Below are 25,645 nucleotides of genomic sequence, written 5' to 3' on the forward strand. Positions count from 1 at the left end.
GTGTGTGTGTTTAGTTGCACTTGGGAAAGAACTGACACAGCACATGGCACTGAACACGTGAATAACGTGCTCTCCCTGCCCTGTGCATGTGTGTGTGTGTGTGTAGACAGCTTCACATGAATCACGTGCTCTACCTCCACCTCCTCCCCCTCTCTGGTGACACGGGTCGAAGGTCGAGTCAGCTGAACACAGCGTATCCGTGGCTTGGTTTACTTCGACTGGGGGGTGACAGGTTATGCTTCATGAAATTTTGTGTTGATTGTAAAAATGTTAACTGGAAGAGAGAATAAAAAATAAAAGTATATACACAGTGTGTGCAGAAAGTTTGTCATGGTCACTTCATGATGCTGACACCCCTGTCCGGATGGGAGTGGGACAGGCCTGACAGGCGGGTGGGGAACTTTGCAGTGACGTCATTTTGGAACGTCCTGTCGTCTGCCTTCTACCAACTCTCGGTGCTGTGCGCTTTGAGCTGCCGTTGAGTGCGGATGTGGGTGCGTGCTTTCTAAAGGCATGGTGTATCCTTTGTACTTTCTAATCTTCAAGCATGGAGATTCTCAGAGGTAAGTGGAAATCTAAGGTAAAAAAACAACAATCCCCACCCCATCTCTCTGTCCCTGTCTTGTCCCGAATTACCCAAACTGGAAACCAGTCCTATTTGTAACTTTTGACATCCAGAGCTTGGAATGGTGTCAGTATGCGTCCATACTAAATTATTGCATCTCTTGGTTACATTTTCATGATTTGTGGGACGATAAACGGAAAAGCAAGTTGGTGACACGTTAGTTTTATGACTGAATTAGTGAATACGCATAAAAGTTGAATAAAACTGATAGATGTGCCCAAATAGTTGAAATCCACCTATAATGGGTTACATCTAATGGTAAGTTTCATACATGCAAAAAAATCGGTGTTACTCTTTACCCAAATTACCCCAAATTACGCCAAATTACCCGATCTTTACCCAAATTACCCCAAATGACGCCAAATTACCCGGTCTTTACGCCAAATTACCACAATGATTTCCCAAAGTATTTGCCACATTGTGAAAAAAAAATCATGAAACCCGTAATATTTGCAATTATTAGTCTCATCAGTCTCAGTATGATTCAGACACTACTTTTCAACAAAAAATCACTCACAGAGTAAATTTGAATCAACTTTTATTGAACATTCTTCACACAAATCTAACAAGCAATGGCACATTTATCAAGAAAAACATGCATTTGATTTCAAACATCATATATGTCCATATTACATATTTTATAAATTTGGTAACTGATGGGACAGAAAAAGTCAGTCTGTTTTTACATTGTAACTTCAATTAAATAAATTTCTGAAAATATAAGACCCAAGACAGAAAATAAGGTTCTGGTGCCTTCAGATAATGTGTAATGATATGTGAATAAAGGGATTTTAGCACAATGTGAAAAATTAATTGACTGGAGTGGTCTTTCTAGAGTAACTGATGGGACGGAAAAGGAACATATAAAAAATGTAATAAAAAAAAATGTTTTGCATGTTAAGAAATAAATGTTAGGCAGTAATGATTATAAAAATTGAAGCTTTCATTCATTTTTTACGATTTGTAAACATGAATACATGAACTCGTAATAACTGTTAACACATAGGCCCCTTTAAAAATAAAAAAAAATGTACATGTTTCCCACATGTAAAACAGAAAAGGTTACTGGCGAACAAAATCAAGCTTTTTCCTTTTTTCTTTTAATCTGATACTTTGGTTTTGATTTGAGTGCGGAGCACGGGTTTCTCACGCCTAGTCACCCTAACTGATTATCATCAGGAGCTTCGATGTCTGTTCACTCTTGTGATTGTACAGTTTTTCTTCTCTTCTTTGGCGTGCTGGATGTTTTTGCAGTGGCTTTCCTTTTCAGCTGACCTGGCTTTTTCCCTTTATGCTTGGCCTCAACGGCAACTTTTGTCATGCTTGTGCTTCTCACAATCACCTCTTTTGCAGAATTTTGAAATTTCTGGTAATGTTTTTCTCTTTGTTTGTCTGTTTGATCATACCAATGGTCTCGGGGAACAGCAAATTTGCTGAACTCGTCAGTCAAGAAAAACTCACCCACCCCGCAAATTGCTCTTTTGACCTCTCTGTATTGGTCTTTCACAACATGAAGCATGCAAACAAGGTCCACAAGCTTGAGCGACTTCCAGTTTGTTGCCTGCTTAAGCACATGGTTGATGCTTTCTGCATTGTTGTTTGTCCAACGACATTGACTGTGGAGCAGACCAGGTCTGTCCAAAGCTTTTGCGTTTTCTGCTAGTAAACTTGAGAGACGCTGAAGCATTCTTTGCACCATTGCATTTCCTGACTGTTCTGCCAAATGTCATTTGGTCCGACACCATTGCATGATCTTTAGCTTTCTCTAAAATGCCCATTTTGCCAAAAATCTTATTTACAAGCTCTTTTCTTTGTTTTTGGGGCCAACCAACTTTATCAGAGAGAGCATTCATGAGGTTTTTTTTCATGTGCTGTGTGCACACAAGTCTGGAGTTAGGAAATGCTAAAGACATTGCTTGCCGAAGTGCTTTTTCTTCATCGCTCCCCAGCACTGGGATTTGGGGGCAATTTCTCAGACACCCACTCAGATGTTGGAGAAATAAAGTGAAGTTTCTGTATCGCTGTTTCCGTGTAGGAAAATTGGACCACAGAATAACGGGAAATCATTTGTGCGCTTTCTTTTAACTGCTAAGCATTTGTATACTGTCGCTGTGACATGTACATCCCCGAGATTAAAGGTTTTGTCGATACAGAGTACGGTTGAATGCGCAGACAGGGGTGGACAACAAAATCTCTTTAAATCTTAAATTTGGTCTGCATTGTAAAGAATAATGCATGGCACTTTCTTGTGTTGCCTCATAAGCTGAACGAATGGAACATTTTGTTGCATCTCCTCAAGTGCTGCAAGTTGGTCAGAAAAATTTGTGATAGTGAAAAAAAAGTGATTAGTGATAGTGAATTGCTCTCACTCAGCTCTCCCATTTGATCGTGAATGCCGGCATGTGAACACTACTCAATAGTGAGCGACAATAACTTTCTAAGAATTTAAGTTTTAGTTTCAAAAGTAACCGGAATCGGAACTCGCTTGAAACAAAAGTTAGAAATCTTCTTTGAAAAAGACACATTGTGGCGCTAACTGAAAGGTGGTAAACATGGACAGCTTATTATATTATATTATATTATCATGTTTGATGTTATTACTAGTACTTATCTTGCACCGGAACGCACTTTTGTCTCCAAAGCACCCCCTCATACCCCACTCGGCACTCAAACTTTCAACACCAAATCACACACAGACACGAAAATGCGTTCATTCAAATTGTCTAAGATTTTGGCGTCATTTCGGGTAATTTGGCGTAATTTGGTGTCATTTGGGGTAATTTGGGTAAAAAGTAGCACCCAAAAAAATTACCAGTAAAATATGTGCAATAATTTAGGATGCTAAAAATAAAATGTCTTTACAATAAAGCAGCCGTTTCTTTGATTTTATAACAGTTTGTGATAGATTTTGGTCAAGACGCTTCATTGACATTTTATTTATTCATACCCAGTAAAGTCTTCAGAGCGACAAAAAATCGGTAAAAAATTCCAGCGAGGGGTCAAGCTCCCAAGGGCAGTTAGGTCAGCGAAACAGCCAATGAAATTAACGGATGTCGGGATCTACACGAGTACTTGGTAGTGTCGATCCGGCATGGATATTTTTACCGAAATTTAAATGACTTAAATGAATTACATAAAAGGCTAAAATATGTTACATTATAAATGAATAAATGGAAAGAGAAAACAAAGGTGAGGGAAGGGCAAGGTTTAACTGACAACTATACACAGATAATCTGGAGTGATACTCTCCTGAAGTGGCCCTTGTTTTGATCTTTATTCATCCTACTGCAATGAGCAGTGATGCCCTTCTGAAGTGGTCCTTGTTTGTCTTTATTCAAATGACCACAATGGCCAGCCATGCTTGCTGAAGTGGTCTTTGTTTGTGTCCTTATTCAAATGACCACAATGGCCAGCCATGCTTGCTGAAGTGGTCCTTGTCTTAATTTAGCTGTCCACAATGGGCAGTGATGCCATGGATTTGCCATTATTTACACATAGCTGACCATATAAGCTGCTACTGGTAACCATGTAACCTAGTACTGTATGCCACATGTAGGGAGTAAACCCAACATTAACTCACTCCATACGAACGGCGAAAGAGACGACGTTAACAGCGTTTCATCCCAATTACCACCATCAAAATATTGCAAGTGGAAGGCTCTTATACTGAAGAGGTGTTTGTTGACAAAGAATACCACAATTCTGGCGACGGAAGCTAAAGGCTGGGTCATTCAGACACCCACTGGACATCCGAGGGGTCTGTGTAGAGGAGAAGAGAGGACTGGCCGTACTGAGTGAGTTAACTGACCACTATACATAATCTGTATTGATACACAGCTGAAGTGGTCGTTTCTTTATACAGTGACTGCAGTAAGTTCTGTTGAAGCAGTCTGTTTTTCTTCATCCAGCTGACCACATTGGGCAGTGATTCCCTGCTGAAGTGGTAACTGTTATATCTTCATACAGTTGACCACAGTGGGCAGTGATGCCCTGCTGAAGTGGTCATTTGTTTGTCTTTTATTAAGCAGACCACAGTGGCATTGATGCCCTGCTGAAGTGGTCATTGATTTAACCACACTGGGCAGTGATTTCTGGCTGAAGTTAGAGGAATACAACTCAAGTATACACATTCCATCTCATTTCCATTTTGTTCCAAAGTACACAGAGGACTTTTGTCATTGCTTATCTTTAATAACACTGAGAAGAGCAAAGGGTGTTTGAGACACATTTATGACAAAAAGTCCTCAATGGGCAGTGATGCCCAGCTGAATGGTCCTTGTGTTTGTATTTATCTTGTCACAATGGTCAGTGATTCTCTGTTGAAGTGGTCATTGTGTATGTCTTTATTCAGCTGACTACAAATAGCAGTCAGGGTCAGGTCAGGGGCTTAGCCCTTGCTACTGGTACCATGTAACCCAGTACTACCTGCTGCATGTGAAGTCTCCCAACAACGGACCAGGCGGAAGAGGAAACCTTTCCCAACGGCTGTGAAGACGGAAGAGGATGACCAAAGGGCAGGGAGAGCTCTTATCCTTGGCTGGAAGTCCCCCTAGGAGACAGAGCTCCGAAGAAAAAACCTGCACCTGCCGAGGCCGTCCTACACGTGTCAGTATCTGCACCTGTGGGACTGAGCGTTGGGAGGCAAAAGTGGGGAAGGGACTGCACAACTCCTCACTAAAAAAAAAAAAGTCACCTGTGCTGGTCAGGCAACCAGGCTAATGTCGGAATGACAAGCTAGCCCTTCAATGACACAGATCAAGTCGGTCAAGTTTTGCTACCTGGGCAGCACCCTATGCAGCAACGGAGCCCTTGATGCAGAAGTGACGCTGCGCATCGCCAAGGCCAGCTCCACCTTTGGCAGACTCAACAACAGGCTGTGGAACAACAAAGGCATCAGGCTCAGCACCAAGATGAAAACCTACAGAGCTGTTGTGCTGACCACGTTGTTGTACTGCTGTGAAACATGGACGACGTATCGCCGTCACATTCAACAACTTGAGCAGTTTCACCAGAGATGCCTACGAAAGATTCTTGGCATAAAGTGGCAAGACAGTCTCCAACCTCCAGGTCCTAGAGAGGAGTGTCCTGCCCAGCATCAAAAGCCTGCTGATCCAATGCCAGCTACGCTGGACAGGACACGTTGTCTGCATGACTGACAGCAGGATCCCGAAGATGCTTTTGTATGGCCAGCTGAAGGAAGGCCACCGTGAACTTGGAAGACCCTACAAGCGCTTCAAGGACACCTTGAAGACAAACCTCAAAGCCTGTGACATAGGGATCGCTTCCTGGGAAACTGATGCCCTTGACCGCTGTCGCTGGAGGATGCTGTGCTCTAGTGGCATAAGGACGTTTGAAAACAAGAGAATGCTGGCCATTAAGGAGAAGCGTGAGTGAAGGAAGCGGGGCACAACTTCTGGAGACGTTTTCCCTTGCAACACCTGTGGGAAGTGCTGCGCATCCAGAATCGGCCTCTTCTCCCATATGAGGACACACGCCGCCAGATAAGCCTGCCTGCCTACTCATCCGTCGGACTGACGGGAGACTCTATCACAAATAGCAGTGATGCCATGCTGGAGTGGTCATTATTGGTGTATATATTTAATAAGCTGTCCATAGCTAGTCAGGTCTGAGGTTCTCATCTGCTAATGGTAACCAAGTAATCCAGTACTTGTCACATGGGTGTTAATCCCAACATTTAAACTAACCACAGAAAAGATTCTTTGTAAGTGGTGTGGTCGTTCATGGTGTCTTTATTCAAGTGACCATAAATGGCAGTGATACTCTGCTGAAGTGGTCATCCTGTGTTATGTCTTTATTAAACTGACCACAATGGGCAGTGATGCTTCGCTGAAGTGGTCATCCTGTGTTGTGTTTATTAAACTGACCACGATGGGCAGTGATGCTTTGCTGAAGTGGTCATTCTGTGTTATGTCTTTATTAGACTGACAGTGGACAGTGATGCCCTGCTGGTGGTTGTCTTTATTCATCTAGCCATAATGGGCAGTGATGCCCTTCTGAAGTGGTCCTTGTTTGTCATTGATCTGACCACAGTGTGTAGTGATTCTCTGGTAAAGTGGTCATTGTGTATGCCTTTATTCAACATGATGTGCAGTGATGCCGTGATGGAGTGGTCAGTGCTTATAGTTAGTCAGCTGAATATGGAAATCGGGTCAGAATTTCTGCTCTGCTTCTGGCAAACTTGTAATCCAGTATAAACTAACCAAAAGACCAAACCATGGAATAGTTTTCTGATTATTTTTTTCTCAATTTTATCTTTTTTGTGGTTCTTTTAACACTATTTTCAACCCCCAGAAAACAGCTTAAGTGTCTAGTGGATGTTTAAAAGATAAAATGACCAAATACAGAAAATCTTCTAGTAGAAATAAAAATTCTGCTTGAAGCACAGTGACTGAAGAAAAAGTCATTGAGGTTACATGTGGAATGCTGTGTGTACAAAAAGAGCGCAGGCATTTGTGACCCTGGATTAAACTCTAATGGTCTGTTATTGTAGACAAACTGCAGACAAAGAAACAGTACGCCTCTTCACTTCAGCAAATGGTGGTTCAGCTTCTAAATTGTTTGAAATTGTTCTGGAATGCATTTATCTCAAAAATATTATTTTTAAGAGTTTCTCAGAAAACATTTCAAGTGCCTAAAGGACATTTTTAAGATTAATATATGTTCTTTACCATTTTGAAAATATTGTTCACATTGAACAATTTTACCTGATTTCACTTTATTTTAGATTTTGATTGGAAGCAAGTAAAGATAATTGGAATTAGAAGTAATACACTGAGTTACTTCCCTTAAACCAATTCGCACTGAACATTACTGAACAAATGGCTTAAATATCACCCAGATAGTTATGATTTGATTACATTTACCCCTCTTGAGAGAAAAAAGTATCTCATCTTTTGAAAAACAAATCAGATCCAAAACTTAAAATATAAATGCAAAACTGACCATAGTCTCTCTACAAACAGAGCACAGGGCATACTGTCCTTGTTAAAGGGGGAGGAGGCCCCTTGATGTATTCCATGTTGTAAGCCTCTCTGTGAATGACTGCTGGGATCTGCATAATGTTGGACAAGACATTACACGGTGGATTCTCTGAACTTTGTTTCATGTCTTTTTGTGGATTCTAATGGACTTCTTGAAAGAACTGAATTGACATACTTAGTACTGCTGGTTATCTCCCCAGACTTACCCCACAGACAACCCATTTTTATGGGTAAGAAATAAAATCACCAAACACAAATGTTAGAGTTCATGAAATGAAAACTTAAAAACACTGATTAGTAAGATGTTAGTTGGACAAAATATAAAACTTCCTCCCTTCTTCTGCTAACAGACAGTGAGATGATGAAAGTATCTGTATTTTATGTTTAAAATTTGCACACACTGATGACTTGTAAACGAATCCAGGAAAGCACAGTTTGAAACAGATTAAATTCAGAACATTCTTAGCCTTGATAGGGTTCCTTTGTCTAATTGTCTTAGACGCCTTGTAACTGAGACGAAACTGGGTCAAGACGCCATTGACACGTACTGTTTACTTGAACCAGTCACGTGAAAGTAACTCTGCAACACACACTGGATTCATTGGTTATCAATTTCAAATGTTTGTCCATAGTAGACAAAAGGTAAGGTTTTGCTTCATGGGTGTTAATAAATTCTGTATATACTAAATCTTATCTCTATCCTGAATATGTTCATGCCATTTTTGCCATCTGCAATCATTGGCGAAAGACAGTAATAAATGCATTGACCCTACCAACACCCAGGTTTATCCATACTTCACCAAACCCATATTGAAACAAACAACACACATCAAAAACCCAATTCTTCTTTCCCCTAACATCTAATTCTTGTAACATTTTATCGGCTTTCCGAGGTAACTAATACTCTAGTTCCATCTGTAGTAACTTAAACCAATAATGAATACAATGAACAGCATTTAATATATATCGGATATCTATTGGTTTCACCGTGAGGTGATATCCAGAACTTTTATTTGAAATTTGCACACACTGATGGCTTGTAAACGAATCCAGGAAAGCACAGAGTTTGAAACAGATTAAATTCAGAAAGTTATCAGCCTCTAATTCTGTTGTCTGCCTTGTGACTGAAAGGAAACTGGGTCAGACGCCATTGTTGACATGGCACTGTTCACGTGAACCAGTCGCCATGAAAATTTCCAGCCACAAGCAGCAACACACTGCATTTATTGGTCGCAATGGAGAGTGGAAAGGTCAGTTAAGATTCTTAGTTCATGTCATTATGGAAATTAGGTGCAACTCCAAAAATTCAAAACTAAGATCGGGACCCATTGTCTGAAATGGTTGTAAACATTAGGGCCCCGATCGGGGGCCTTTCGTCCAGAATGAGTTAATCAGATTTGAATGCTTTAGGCTACATTTACACTAGGCCGGTATCTTAGCTCAACTAGTTGAGCTAAGTTGAGCGTCAACTAACGATATCTCCGCTCAACGTTGGTCAACTAGTTACCGAATTCAGGTTGCCTCAACTCCCTCGCGAATGCAGTTGTTTGTTTTTTTAAATAAGCCCCGCCTCCCCGCCACGTCACACGCGCAGCAAGCGCTGGGCGCTTTTATACAGCATTTTTACTGGCAACTACCACCAACTGCCAACAACTGTTGCGTTAACTTGTGCTCAACTTGGAAAGTTGACATGTAGTTGGTGTGGGTCTTGGCTCAACTTCCAAGATAGTATAAATAAAGCTCTCGGGGTAGCTATTCAGTCCATCTTGCCTCTTGTCGAAAAGAAAGGGATTTCTCTTCAGAAAATCCAAGACCTGCTCCTTTTGATTCTCGGTGAGCCTATGCTGCTTGAGGGACTTGCCCTTCTTGTCAGTCTGGGTGGGGGTGGACTCGATCCCCGGGGTGTGCTCTGCAGCATCTCCAGGAGTCGACGGCACATCATCAGGAACAACTGCGGAATCAGGACTCGACATCTTGTTGTTGCAGGGTCGACAGTGAAAAACCCTAGTCGCAGCCAAAGATCTGAATGAAATGCGCGCAAAGATATCGTGTGATGGTCTGGTTTATATACTGTGTGCACACCAACTGTACAAGTTGAGACAAGATGCAGTAACCCACACCAACTAGTTGCCACAACCTCTGTCAACGTAAATCAACTTAAATCGTAGTTATCGCGTCCAAAAAACACACACTGCATGCGTGCGAGCGAGGCTTGGCTTGCGAGTCGAGCAATGCCACGCGGTGGAGAAAAAGGTTGCCTCAACTAAGCGCATCTTGTGTAAACGCGCATGTCAACTGGCACCAACGTCGAAGTTGGCGGCCAACTCCATAGGATATTGGGTGGGAGGTGATATCTATTTCAGCTACGGCAACTTGAAGCGCATCTTGATCGGGAAAACCAGATAGGCTTGATCTAAAAATAAAGGGTCGACAACTGCCACCAACTCACAATATCCTTCCTCATCTAGCTCGGCAACGCTAGCACAACTAGTTGCTGGGAGTTGAGATGCCTAGTGTAAATTAGCCTTTAAACTCAACTCTGGAAGTTTAAAAAAACAAAAACAAAAACAAACTTTTGAGTGAAAAGGTTTAAACAGCGACTGTTTTTTTTTTTTTTTTTTTTTTTTTTTACTCTTGAAGTGGTTGATAGCCTTGAGATGGCCTTAGTGGTTGGCGAGGATTTAAGCCCCATAATTTGATTTGAATTCTAAGATGTGTGATTATGTAGCTGACTACTTTCTGAAGATCTTCCAGGTTGTTCAGGGAGGAGGCTGGTATCTGCCTGTTACTATTTTTGCTGGGTTCTGGTGTTGTGTGGGTGCTTGTAGTGCAGTACACGTTTTGGGCATCATCGGCAGGAGGTTGATCAACCTGGGGTACCTCCACCTCTGGATGGATAAGGTCCGGCCGAGGTGCCTCCTCATGAACCTTATTGTCAGTTTGTGGTTCAGTATGTCGTCAGTGGTGCAACCTGGAGGCCAGTGCATCTTCTGATCTGGCCGAGGACAACCCTCTGGGGCACTGTGTTGTAGCCATCGTCTGTGTCAGTCTGAAAAGGGACGACATCCTTTGTCTAGTCAGATGCCCATGAGTGGTGTGGGGGAGTGTCAGTGTCTTGAGTCATTGGAGAGGTTCAGGAAGGGTGCATCCTGGAACAGAAGGGGCTCAAACTGCCCCTCCTTCCCGAACCCTCCTGTGGTTACCTGGATGTCGGGACCCTGGTCGAACATCGCTGCTGTGCCACTGGAGGGGGTTTTGGCCGACAGGGTACTGCTTCAGGGAAGTGTCCTCCACTGTCCTCTGGCAGTTTGGGTTGTCTTCAAATTTCTTGTTGAAGGGCTTGTTGAAGACACTATGGTAAGCAGGGTGTTGGGGTTTGGAAAACAGTTTCAAGTAATTCAGGGTCAGCTTCAATCTGCGGTTGGAGAGAGGCGGTTCCTCCGCCTCTGCGTACAAGCTGTGCACAGGGTTGGTGCGGAACGCACCTGAGATGGAGCCCTTGGTAGTATATTGGATCCAGCAGTTTCAGGTAAGGTGGTTTGGCTGAGCCGTATATTACACACCTGTTCATTTAGGACCGGACCAGGACTCTGTGGAGTTGCAAGGATGTTCTTATCAGTGCCCCAGTCCGTGTGTGCCACGATGCGGATGATGTTCAGAACTTTTTGGCAGGATGTTTTCAACTGTTCATGGCTGGAGAAGTTCAGCTTCTGATCAAAAACACCCCCCAGAAATGTGGCTTTCTTGACTGCCAGGATGGTGGATTTTCCCAGGGTCTTTGGCAAGAGGAGTGGAACACCCAGACGGATAACAAGCTGTTCCAAATCCGTCCAGATTCAAGAGACCCCATCGGTGGTGAAGAATAGAAGAATCTGTGCTGTGCAGACTGTGTGCGGGGCACTTTTTATTTATTTATTTATTTATATTTTATACACACATTCTTACTTGTTGAAGGGGAGGAGGGCCCTCAATGTATTCCCTGTGATGAGCCTCTCACCGTGAAACACGTGCTCCTTGACTGTTGGGATCTGTATGATAAACAGACATTACACGGCAGTTTCTCTGAAGACTGTTTCATGATGTCCCTCCGTGGATGCTGATGGACTTCTTGAAAGAAGTGAACATATTTAATCAGATTTGAATGTTTTAAACTATGAAAGGTTTTTGAGTGGAAATCTTAAAGCGATGACTAGTTTTTATTGTAATTTTTTTTTTTACCCTTGACTTGTAGGTATTAATGTGGCGATAGCCTTGAGATGGCCTTAGTGGTCGGCGAGGCTCTGAGCACCATAATTTGATTTTATTTGCTATCTAGAAAACAGCAACTGTATTGTTAGAATGTGTGATTCTGCACAGAATTAGTTTTATCATGCAGTTTGTTCAAACTAAATGATTGACATTGCAATGATATGTGTACCATGGGTACTTCAGCATGGACACTTGTGTTCCGTTGCAAATGGCAAATGTATGCTTCATATCAGTTTCCAGTGTAAAGAGATTAATGTAAAATCAAACTGTTAGCCTTGAGTGGTAAGAATCATGCACCATACAACATTGTCGCTGTTGAACTGTGTTAATGCGTGGACTGAAATGTATTGATATGCAAATTAAGTCCAGATTCTGTGTTCCAAATGCATGGATAACTATAAATTTGGATTTGTTGCACTACAGCCGTCATCACAGCCAGCCACCTGCCTGACAGTAAAGCGATCTTCCCTCTTGCCCCTCACCAGCCAGTGACTCTGAAGCCAGGCCTGCTGTATTCCCTACCCCTGCACAGGATGCGAACTTCATCCCCAGCAGTCTGCTTGACCACCAGGCCCTGTCTATTACCTGCCATGTGAAGAGATGGCAGGTCCTGCACTGTGCAGCCACGTCCTGGGAGCTGACAGCTGTCAGCATAAACCACAACCACCACAAGCTGACCATCACCCATCTGTGCTTCCAGGCTTTGCCAGTCATTCAAGGCAGTCACCCCTGACCTCCCCACAGTCTCTGAAAGAAGCTCTTGGTGCGGAAGTCGACCAACTGGAAGCAGTCAGGGGACCTCCAGACCCAGGTCAAACGTTGCTGCTGTGCTGCTGGAGGGGGTGCGTGGTCGGCAGGGTGCTGCTCCAGGGAAGTGTCCTCTGGTGTGGCTGCAACAGGACGGACAGACAGACGATGAAAAATGAGAACATTTAGACATACCAGGAACAGGGGGAAGTGCCGACGCCTTATGTTTGCGTGGCCTGGGCGACTCCGACCCCGTTTTGTTTATTTACCATGCCATGAAGCAGCCATACTCGTTGTACATGCTGGGTATGTTTCCATAACCCATCAAATGTTGACATGGATTACAGGATCTTTGGCGTGGGTATTTGATCTGCATGTGTATACACAGTAAGGGGCTTCGGGCACTAGCAGGTCTGCACATATGTTGACCTGTGAGGTTGAAAAGATCTCCACCTTTTACCCATTCTATAAGCCATGTTAGCATTTCATGGGTTATGGAAACAAAAAGCAACCAGCACTCTATGAATATAGATTACACAGCACAGTATGTGTGAGTGGTCAAAAGTAGTGTGATAAACACAAAAGAACAGCACACAGTGTACTCAGTGCTTGTACAGTAACCTAATTTCATGACTAAATTTAGCGAGATTTAGTGCTTATAGGTCTCTGTGCCTCAGAATGTTCAGATAGCATTGCAGTACATGTGTGCAACACCTTACATTTTCATTCAAGTGTCTCTGGATACAAATTTTATAATTGTCTTCAAAACGTTCTAAGTTACAGGTTTACCTCTCAAGGTCATCTGGTTTTACTGTGACCTATAATTACATGTTAAGTGCTAATTCAGTTAAGCAAAGTGTCTGAAACATTGAACGAGTGTTTACAGTGGCAGGTCACATGATCTAGTCTGTCCTTCACTGACTCTACAATGCTTTTCTTAACAGATTTTTGCATGTTAACAACTGAACTCGACTGGTTGATTATCAGAACCTTTTTGCAGGTAACAAGCTGTAATGTGTTTATTCAACTGTGAACAGTTGATACAATTGTGAGGGATTTTGTTTTATTTTGTTTTCGGAAATTTGTTTCTCTTCCCTGTCTGATCAAAATTGACATCCCCTTTGATGGGCATTGACAGAGGTACTTCTTTTTCTTTGTTCATGGGCTGCAACTCGCACATTCACTTGTATGTACACGGGTGGACTTTTATACGTGTATGACAGTTTTTACCCCACCATGAACTGTTAAACATGCTTCAAGGCTAGATTGTTAGGAGTAGGCTAAACTAAGATAGATACTGGAAATGTGTCCACAATTTACTGAGGATTCAAAGGAGGGCAGGATGGTACTCCAAATCTAGGGTGGACACTGGGGAGACTGTACAGCCAGTCTCCTATTAATACCTCGGTCAGCAGTGAGGTCCACACACGGTGTGAGAAAAATAGGTTTTTAGGTACCTGGGTGCACAAGCTTATGCAATAAGGTAATTGAGCTGTACCTATAAGGTAGCTGAATATGAGGTGGAATGTTGCAGTTCTCTGACCTAGGCTTAATAAAAAGTTTATATATCTTAACCAATAGAATTGGAAATAGTCTCTGAACGTGGCAGTAACCTTGAGATGGCCTAACTAGTTGGCGAGGTGCTGAGCACCATGATTTGATTTTGATTTCTTGTTTAATGCTTCATGGAAGCCGATGGTTCTCATGTCACGAGGTCACTTGCCAGATCGCTGGTGACATCAGTCATTGTGAGTGAGATAATTTACATTGTGCAGTTGAAGGAATTGAAGGCCTGGAATAAATTGAAAAGGTTTTAGGGGATCATTTTTGTCTGTTTTCATCCTCTTCACTCCACAGTCCTTGTGTGGAGATTCATGTTTTTCTTGTTGCCAGCAGTTTTTGGATGTCCCTTCCTGGCTGCACCTCTTCTTGAAGGTACCACACTACCCTTCTCCAGCAGTGTCACCCATAGTCATTCCCAAAAGGCCACCAGTAACAAGTCCTGTCATGTTAAGGTGATCAACAGCATGGTCAGCTGGTACTTGATTATGACAATCTCCTTGCACCACAAAGGCTTGATGCATCTGTCACTAGGAGTATCTTCATGTCCGCCAAGAAAACAGCTCATGTCAGGTGTAGTGGAAGTAATTGAGTTCTCTAAACCAAGGCAACATCCCCGCAAAGGATGAGAGGAAAAGTTCCCAATCTGTCTTGAAGAGCATTGGTGAATCGCAAGAGAATTGAGAAAGGATTCATGTATTGTCACCAGAATCCACGGCCTATACATTCTCTGAACAAGATGCTTCAAATTCCTCAAACATTGACATCTTCACTGACGTAAGCCTTGTGACAAGATCTTCAAGAGATGATTTGATCTGATCATTCTTGTTTGAGAAACCATATGCGACTCTTCTCGCTGTGTCTTGCATTTGTGTGTAGATTGCAGGATTCCATCTATTTTCATTCATGACATTTCCTGCTGTCTCACCAAGGACACCACTTTCAACCAGACGCTTAAAAGGCCTGATGAATTCATGTTCTCTCCCATCACTTTGGAATTTTGTGTGTGGAACCATCCCAGCACAATGACAAGATCCTTGCAGCTGTCCCATTTTTCCTGCTGTGCCCTGTTTGCTTTTAATTTAAGGTGCCGGTCAGTTGTATGGTGAACTTCACATCTAGCGTCTTTGTCACTGCCTCACATTATTGCATCACAATCCATGTGGCAGAGAAGTATGAGTTGTGGCAATCAGGACTGGCACTGGATCAACTTTTGTCATTGGAGGATTTGGAACATCCTGTTTAGGTCATGTAGCTTGGCCAAATAATCCTGTGTGGATTTCTCCTTGATCTTCTGCTCATTTGGGCATGTACCAGCTCTTTCTGCTTGCACAAAAACTGGTTCTGGCTTGGAGTTCGTATTATCTCAGGGGATGAACGAACAACTTTGGAAGTGGCAGTCCTGATCTGAATAACTATTGATGGCTAATTGGGTGCATCTCGTCTGAGAGCTACAAACTGTCTGGCATGAAACCTGTTTCACTCAAAGTATTCTCAATTGTGTATATTTTCCTTATAATTGAATTATCAATACAAACACATGTACATACAAGCATTTAGTTTGTCATTAACAAGGAGTTTTTTTGTGCATCGCTTATGAATATTAGCACATTTTCAGTAAAATTGGTGAAAAGGGTGCAATGTTTCACCAATCATTACTTTTGACTACAATGTGGAATACATTACATGTAGACATTCCATCCCAGGTGGATGATTGCTTCTAACACATAGCGTTTAGATGGTTTCACTTTTCTGAACTTAGCCTCCTGACTGCAAAGATTTCATACTGTGCGTGTGTGTGGTGTTATTTTTAAAAATTTCATTCAGTTTTGTTGTGTTTAAATAAAAAAATTAAAAAAAAATTATAGGTTTTTCTTTGCAAAAGGTTTGCTTTCATCAGATATGGGTTTTTCATATTTCAGAATAAATGAGCGTATGTGTGTGCACGCACATGCATGTGCACACTTAAGTCTTCTGTGGTTGGCTGCTAAGAGAGTGAACTTATCTATCTGTACATGTATCAGTATCTATATATATTCATTGCAAAATCATTTGATCAGATAATCATTCGTTCACTCACCCCACACACACACACACACACACACACTCAGACAACTGAACACCGGGCTATTTCATAGACTCTAATTAAACAGAGCTTCTAGTCATTCAGATAAGACGATCAGGTCCCATGTGCAGCACGCAGTTTGTGCACTGAAAAAGAACCCATGGCAATGCCAGTGTTGTCCTTCTGGCAAGATTCTGTAGAAATCTTCTCCACAAATATATATATGCATGCATTCAAGGCCTGACTGAGCTCGTTGGGTTATGCTGCTGGTCAGTCATCTGACAGATGTGGTGTATGGTATATGTATTTGTCAAATGCAGTGACGCCTCCTTGAGAAACTGAAACTTGTTTTATCTCTGCTATCCTGTATGATTATAGGTTTAAGTGTCGCTTCTGCTAAATGTAGGCATCACTGGCTGATTTAATACAAAGATATTTTTCTTTGAAATAAGACAGGCTTCTTCAAAGCATGATCTTTGTAATAACCTGGTGCAACATGCATATGTACAAAACTTGTTGCCTTGCCAAATTTACAAAATGATCTGAGAAACTCTCAGTATGAAAAGGGATACTTTTCAAATATGTACATTTAATTGTGATGGATTCAATGACATTCGCAAAAGGATATATCTGTTCAGTTTCCTTTGTGACCAACATTTTGAAATATACTTATTGTAAGAAACGCATCTAAAGGAATCTGTTGAATTTTATCAGAGCTGTTTGGCTGTATAACCTCTGGCTGGCAGGTTCTGATACGAACAAGAATGTCACTATTTTATTTAGTAATTTTTAACAAACTTCATACATTATGTAGAGACCCTGGTGGAAGCTCTATTGTAATGGATATTGAATTTTTGCATAAACGTATTAGGCTCTATGTATATGGTCCAAGCAGTGGTAACTGCCCACTGTTCTTTGAAAGAGTATTACAGAAAGTTAATGAAACTGGTAATCTGATTATAGCTGCTGGAGTTTGGAACTGTCTGCTTGACATGAAACTGGATGTGAGAAATTATTTTAGTCTTGTTAATCTGCCAAGAACGAGCAAGAAAATATTTGATACAATGCAAATGACTTAGTTGATGTACATACACCACAGGGATATACATTCATACATACATGCATATAGATGGCTCAAATTTGATTCAGTTAAACATGGTCAAACTAGATTACTTTATTTCACAGGCACTGTTTGACAAAAGGTTCAATTAACATGGGCTAAAGATCTGATTGTATAGTTTTACTAGCTTTGAGAAAAGAACAATTTAATAAAGATAAACCTCACTGAGACTTAACAATTCACTGCTGAAAGATTGTGTAGACAGAATTAAAAAGCTAATAGTTTAAAAAAAAAAATGCATTGCCAGTTTATGCCTTGTATGAAATTAAATATCACATGTAAAGATACACAGTTTCAGACTGGCAAGCAATCTGTTTAAACTCATTAAAAAGTCACAAGATTAAACTTCTTTACACTACTGGAATTATTCAAGCATCAGAAAACAGACTGAATTACTTGCAAAATGCAGACAATGGAAGTGATGAAGAAAATAAAGCATGGAGTCAACTGAAAGGGTAACAAGGCTGTAAAATATATATGAAGTATGAAGCCATTCCCACAGCTGTGAGAAAATAGACTGCCCTCTACATGGAACTGAGTAAAAAAGCATTTTTGACTCACTTGTGTAGACAAAGTGAGTCTGTTTTAACCCGGTGTTCGGTTGTCTGTGTGTCCATGGTAAACTTTAACATTGACATTTTCTCTGCAAATGCTTTGTCAGTTGACACCAAATTAAGCATAAAAATAGGAAAAATTCAGTTCTTTCCAGTCATCTTGTTTAAAACAATATTGCACCTCTGGGATGGGCACAAAAAAATAAAAAATGAAGCCTAATTATATGCAAACTGCATTTACTGTTATATTTATATTTTTTGTATTCTCTAAACTTGGCACTTTGATCTGATATTCTGACACAACAACAAGAGGAGTCATTATCATTTTTTGTTCAAACAGGAACTTCTTTTGCTAAGCATGGAAGTTTTATTTTGCAAACATTTTGGTGCAGATAGTAAATAAGGGAAATTACTCTGTAATTAATGCTAGGGGACTTAATTTGCTTTAAACTGATCTTTCTCATCTTAAACATTACATTTTGAAATTATACTCAATACATAAAAAGCTTGTATGTTTTACTCTGTGTACAGGGCTTTCACTATGTTCATTCTCCCAAGTGGTCTTTTTCGGAAAATACTAAAATCAATACGACGAGTGGACTTTACAGATCTGTTGGCTGAGCCCTGAAGGTAATGGGCAAAAATCAATTGCGTACACATATTTATACACATTCAAAGCGCGTGCTCATATTCTTCGCGAACGCGAACGACGCCATTTTGTTTCAAGTTACCCCCGAAAACGGAGCATGGCTGCCTACATGGCGGGGTAAAAACGGGCATGCACGTAAAAGTCCACTCATGTACATGCGAGTGTACGTGGGAGTTGCAGCCCACGAAAGCAGAAGAAGTTTCAAGTTGTTGACCTGCCCGTTCAATCCAATATTCAATGGACAATACATGATAACATGTGATGGAAAGTTGGAGAAGGAGACCGTTAAATATTTATTCAAAGAACGATTTGTGAACGCCTCATTACTTACTGAATTATGTCCCAAACTGCCATAAAAATATCCACAGAATCAGTCGGAATTCACAGTTAAAAATTGTAAACCATGCGAGTTAATACCCTTGAACTGATCACGATGACACGAAAAAATTTCCAGTCTTGACTTTTCTCAAAATGAAGTCCTTTTCACTTTAGTCTTACAACGTTCAGAAGTACTTGTACTTGGCTCTGCATGTTATTAGTTTAACAAAATACTAAATTTTCATATCAACTTTAAAACTATAAAACTAGAATGAACATAAAAGAGAAATTGAATCGACCGTGTCGTACTACATTCCCGGCGGGTGTAACCAAACTTGTACATCTATCTAGATCTAGTGAAAACGGCTAAATGTTGCAGTGTGATTGCGGCGATAGCCATTAAAAAGAATTTTTTATTGCCCTTAAAGATTTTTTGAATGCCCAAGATACACCAGAATAATATGATTTAAATAGCGTTCTCACTGTGAATACCGCAATTGATTTATCGCCCTTTAAAATATGTTCAAATGTTCAATTTTAGAACGTCGGTAAAGGAGCCACGATAGTGTAATGGATAAGGCAGTTTCTTCTCAACCGAACACATGGGGTTCGAATCTGGTTAGGACTTTTTTTCTTTTTTCTTTTCTTTTTTTTAAATGCGAAGCTTTATAATAATAAATACAGAACACGTTTTAACGATTAGATTTAAAAAAATTTTTTTTTTAAGTGTATCACAAGTGAGTCTTGAAGGCCTTGCCTCTCTTGTTAAAAGGTTTTACTCATCAGTTGGCTTTGATTTAAAAAGATGTGAAGAAAGTTAAAATGATTTATCTTATTTCAGTCTCATTTAAAAGTTAAAATCCTTCAGGACCACCGTTGAAAACACTCTACTGCAAAAGACGCGCCACAAAACACATATGTAGAAAAAAGAAAAAATTTGTACAGAAAATATACACTTCTTCATTTGTGGGCTGCAACTCCCATATTCACTTGTATGTATAAGTGAGCTTTTATGTGTATGATGTTTTTACCCTGCCATGTAGGCAGCCATACTCTGTTTTCGGGGGTGTGCATGCTGGGTATGTTCTTGTTTCCATAACCCACCAAACACTGACATGGAATACAAGATCTTAATTGCGTATATGATCTGCGTGCATATACACATGAAGGGGTTTCAGGCACTAGCAGGTTTGCACATATGTCAACCTGGGAGATTGTAAAAATCTCCACCCTTTACCCACCAGGTGCCGTTAACGAGATTTGAACCGGGGACCCTCAGATTGAAAGTCCAACGCTGTTGCGCCTGTCTAAAAATATATATGCACAGCCGTACACCAACCACACCAAGATGTGTGTTTTGTTGAAGTGTACTGTTTTAAAACTTGTTCTTATGATTTAAAATTATTCTTTAAATGAAGGTTTATGAAAAAAAAAATTCTGATCAAAGCTTTTCTAAAAGCAATCTTTTGCATACACACGCACACACACGTATCAAAAAATTTTCTTGCCTCAGTTCAATTCAGTTGCTCAAGGAGGCGTCACTGTGTTTGGACAAATCCATATACACCACATCTCGCAAAGCAGAAACCTGACCAGCAGCATAACCCAATGTGCTTTGTCAAGCCTTGAGGGAAAAAGAAAGAAAAAAAAGCATAAACAAAAATATGGATACATCATTACATTTATGAATGAAATGAATGAAGAAAGATAAATGGATAAGTTAACAAATAAATGAAAGGAATCAGATAAGAAAATTTTTTAAAGATATATATGTATATATATATATATATATGAATGAACATTGAAAAAAAGAGCAAATGCCCTCAGGTTTTTTGTTTTGGCAGGTTTACACTGAGTTTGGTTCCCAAGCACCATTCTTTAATAGGTATGAAACCATCCCTACAGAGATCTTGCATAAGATTGTCCATGCCAAAAAAAAAAAAAAATTTCAACATTTAGAAATAGGTTGTCTTACACATCTTGTCCATGTACACTTTGCAGAAAAAGTCTTTTTCATAAAATATGAAACAATTTTTTTTCCCCTAGTTACTTCCAAATTTGTTTGGTAATGTTATTGTCATTTGTATTGTATTGTATGGTATTGTATTTCTCTTTTTATCACAACAGATTTCTCTGGGTGAAATTCAGGCTGCTCTCCCAACTACTGCACCACACCTGTTTTTGTTGTTGTTGTTGTTACTTAGTCAAGAAGAGGATGCTGACAAAACGTTTTTGGACAGGCCATCATGAGTTCAATCTCATCATCATATAGTTACAGCTTCAACGGATATAATTATTAACCCCAGATTACACAAAATCAAGAAAAGGATATTTGTATTCGTATTTGCATTTCTTTTTATCATATCAGATTTCTCTGTGTGAAATTCGGGCTGCTCTCCCCAGGGAGAGCGCGTCACTACAGTACAGCGTCATCCTTTTTTTTTTTTCCTGCGTGCAGTTTTATTTGTTTTTCCTATCGAAGTGGATTTTTCTACAGAGTTTTGCCAGTAACAACCCTTTCATTGCCATGGGTTCTTTAACGTGCGCTAATTGCATGCTGCACATGGGTCCTCAGTTTATTGTCTCGTTCAGATGACTAGATAACATTTCAAGATAACACAATAATATTGTTTAGAAATTGCCCTGTTTGGATGAGACTGTAGTTGATCGTAACCTTACCCAGCTCACAGGCTCTAACAACCGAGAACTACAAATGACTGTCTACCTGCTCGTGTCCAGCCCACCACCTTCGGCGAGTCAGTGTGAGTTCCTCAGTATTTTTCTGAAGGAGGCATCGCTGCGTTCGGACTAATCCATATCATGTATCTTTTCCTATCACATGTCATTGCTAGCTTTCTATGGAGAAATGTACTTGGAAGCCATAATCCTTCCAGCGTTTCTCTAATAAATTCTTTAAAGTGTTAAGTGTTTCTTCAGTGACAATGTTGCTGGGCAGATTATTCCAGAAGTTAACAACCATGTTAGTAAAAAATTGAAAATTGGTTTGATTTGGTGAATGTCTTAATTAGTTTTAGTTGGTGTCCCCTGGTATGATTACTGTCCTTAAAAGATTTTGTGTTGTGCTCTTATCATAATGTCCATGTAGAGTTTTATATGTCTCAATCATATGACCCCTTAACCTGCAATATTCCAGGCATGGGAGTTTCAAACAAGTTAGTCTCTCTTTGTAGGACTTTCTACCTATCCCTATAATTTGCTTGGTGAATCTTCTCTGTACATTTTCAATCAAGTCAGTATGTTTTCAAAGGTAGGGGGACCATACCACATTACCATATTCCAGTACTGGTCTTACTAATGATTTAAATAATGGCACCATGACATCTTTATTTTTATACTGGATAAAATGGGTGATCATGCCTATTCTATTTGCCTTTTTACTGCAGCATTAATGTGCTGTTCAAAAATTAGATTTTTGTCTAACAAAAGTCCCAAATCCTTTTCTCAGTTTCTTCTACATCATCAGTGTATTTTGTGTTATCTTTACCATGAAGTACTTTACATTCTTCATTGTTAAACTTAATTTGCCACGTCTCTGTCCATCTGACTAGTTTATTCATATTGAAGCAGAATTTGCTTTTCTCTATCATTCATTCCACAGTAAGCCTTTGTGTCATCAGCAAATATTTTTCCAACATCTGACATATTGTTAATAAAGTAAACTGAAAATGCTGGCCCCAAAATACTTTCCTGAGGAACTGCACTGGTTACACGACATCTGCCAGGCAGATGCCTCACCAACAGCACAATAAAATGCACTTAGTCAGGCCTTGAGTACATGCATATATATATATATATTTGTGTACCAATCAGAGTGGATTTCTTGTACAGAATTTTGCCAGAGGACATCAATCTTGGTGCCTATGTTGTTTTTTCAATGCGCCAAGTTCGTGCTGCACATGGGACATCTGGAATCTGGAATGATATGTTGCAGGAACCTTTACTGATTATTATCGCATCGGGTGATAGTAGTAGTAATAGTGGTGGTGTATGGACTGGCATTTGACTGCCTGAGCCTCACAGCCTTCCTTTTTTTATGCACACTTCAGTATCTGTCTCCTATTATTTGTAGGATACACATTTTCTTTTACATGTACAGTAATTCATTCGTCAAAGTCAATAATTTTTTCTTTTAAATTGTTCATGTCAAAGAGATTTTTGAACACATTAGTATTTTGTGCAAGTTTAGTTTCAATAGGTAGTGCATTTTGTATTTGTGCAATTCTATTAGCTAATGAATCTTTCCATAGGTTAGTATTACAGTGCTCATAAGTTTTCATCACTAAATTTCATGTACTCTCATAATCTTCATCTATTCAGCATCTTGTAAGTTTCTATTAAATCTCTTAGCCTTCTGCCCTTTAATGAATGCAGATTTTAAGTATGTAAGTCTCTGTTGTTAGCTCATATATTTACATTCTCATAATAACTTAGTTGCTCTTCTTTGTACCCTTTGATATAGATTGTCTCTTTATGTATGGGTGCCACACCATATTCGAAGTTCTTTTCAGGATGGGAGCGCATCAATGGATTTATTTATTTTTGTTTTAAAACTCGGTTTATCATCTCATCAAAATGACCAGACGCTCAATTTATTTTCCAGTCAAACTTAGGAGAAAGGGCGAGAGCGGGATTCGAACAGAGAGCGTCTTCACCATTCCGTCACCTTCCGCGTGAGCGGTGTGAACTGAACGTTTGTGCACGCTTTCCGGAAGTTCACAGCTGCAAATCAAAACAATCAAGGGGTCTCGAATAAACGATATATAAAATATATGACTTAAATACCACCACTTTATATATTCTGTTGCTATAGTTAAAACGTCTTCATAGGAACCGAAAAATTTAAAAAAATAAGGTTTGATTACAATTTACGGAGCCTAACAGTGACGTCATAAAGCGGGGTTTATAGTTTGCGGGAACTTCAGTGAGACGAAAGCGCGTAGTGTTCTGTCGTGTGTCTCCTGATTGATCAAACGATTTCTGTGTGAAAAAAAAATGTATGAAATGATGCATGGTGGTTTGAATCGATTTTTCAGTCGAGAACTGGGGGGCGCTAGCAAAGTGGCAAGTAAGTATTAATTCAATATGTTTGGTTCTTTAGGGAAGTTGAGTCCTACACGTGTCTGGGAAAGGGAGCCTGGTAAAACTGCCGTCATTATAACTTGTCATCACTTCTGTATCAGTGTCTGTAGCTACACCTAACGACTTATCCGAATATTTAACACTACAGAAAGGACTGGCAAAACGCCACTCCAGACTACAACTACGAAGCTCCTACTTCTCCCAGAGGATAGTCTTTTTGTGGAACAGCCTGCCCGAGACAGTCACTGAGGCAAACAACCTTAACACATGTAAGAGTACACTCGACGCCCACTGGGCCAACCTCCTAATCCTGTACGACCTGGAGTGCAGTCATTGAGCAACATATAACTAATTATAGACATTTACCAAATAGCCACACATGCAGCACAGTACAAGTTCTATCGAAGGAAAATGAACAACACTAAAGTTCAAATTCAAGAAAGTAGGCAGATAGTGAAGGAAAAAGTTTGGAACAAAAATACCAGTAGTAGTAATAGGTTAGGGACAAAAACAAACTTTGAAGCTTATAAACAGTCCCTTCTTTGATCTAATGACACATTCTTTTACAGACTTTGGTCAAGGTTCGACACTTCGTTTACATTTTATTTATTCATCAAACTCTCCAAAAATAGTTATAGAATTCTCCAGTTGATTTTTGAATGAGTTAGTTGATGGTGCTTGTTTTAAATGCAGTGGCAGTTGATTCCATACATTCGTATCTAGGTTACTGAAGCAAAACTTTGTTTTAGTATTTGAACTTCGTACAAAAAAATTTCCATCGGTATTTCTTGTGGAAGACTGGAACTGTACTGACATGCAGAGAACTGATCCCAAGATACATCAACATGACCATTGAAAAGCTTATATGTCTCAGTGAGATCACCATGTATCCTTTTACCCTTAAGGGAAAATAATTTTAGATAAGTTAATCAATCATTATAAGACATAAGCCTAAATTCATATACAAGCTTTGTGGCTTTTCTCTGTACCCAGTTGATTGTCGCTTCAGATAAGGACACCACTTATTGTTTCCATACTCCAAGTGAGGTCGCGCCAGAGCTTTATATAGTTTTACAGAAGTAGCACGATCAAGATGATTTAGAGTTCTTTTGATTGTTCGAGTCATTTGATTTGCTTTATTTATGCAGTTATGAATATGTAGGTCAAAGGAAAGATTTTTGTCAAAAGTTACTGCCAGGTCTTTTTCACTGTCACATGATTTAACTGTGTTCGTAGTGTTATTCAGTTGCATAGTATATGTGAAGAAAAGAGGAAATTTCTTTTTTTGTTTTGTTTTTGTTGTATTTTTTGGTTTCTTTGTTAGTGTGGTGAATGGATAATCATTACCAATATGGCATTTTTTGTGCATTTATTGTATGGCCTTGAAGATTTTTAAAAATATGTTTTTATGTGGAATGATGGCCTAGAGGTAATGTGTCCGCCTAGGAAGCGAGAGAATCAGAGTGTGCTGGTTCAAATCACGGCTCAGATGCCGATATTTTCTCCCCTTCCACTAGACCTTGAGTGGTGGTCTGGACACTAGTCATTCGGATGAGATGATAAACCAAGGTCCCGTGTGCAGTATGCATTTAGCACACGTAAAAGAACCCATGGCAACAAAAGGGTTGTTCCTGGCAAAATTATGTAGAAAAATCCAC

The 25,645-nt window shown here is 40.1% G+C and overlaps 1 protein-coding gene across 2 annotated transcripts in view; it reads left to right on the top strand.

The window, feature by feature from the left end:
* Positions 1-498: 498 nt before the first annotated feature.
* LOC143281687 (uncharacterized) overlaps positions 499-25,645 on the top strand; it is a 53,396-nt gene continuing 28,249 nt past the window's right edge. The window contains exon 1 of one of the 2 annotated variants that reach the window (XM_076586939.1): positions 499-563. In XM_076586939.1, coding sequence (XP_076443054.1) covers positions 548-563 — 16 coding nt within the window. In that variant the 5' untranslated portion in view covers positions 499-547. Of the gene's footprint in view, positions 564-23,852; positions 23,974-25,645 lie in introns of those variants that run through there. The other variant, XM_076586938.1, reaches the window with a different exon arrangement.

The sequence above is a fragment of the Babylonia areolata genome, chromosome 4 (assembly GCF_041734735.1).
Source record: "Babylonia areolata isolate BAREFJ2019XMU chromosome 4, ASM4173473v1, whole genome shotgun sequence".
Lineage (NCBI taxonomy): Eukaryota > Metazoa > Mollusca > Gastropoda > Neogastropoda > Buccinidae > Babylonia > Babylonia areolata.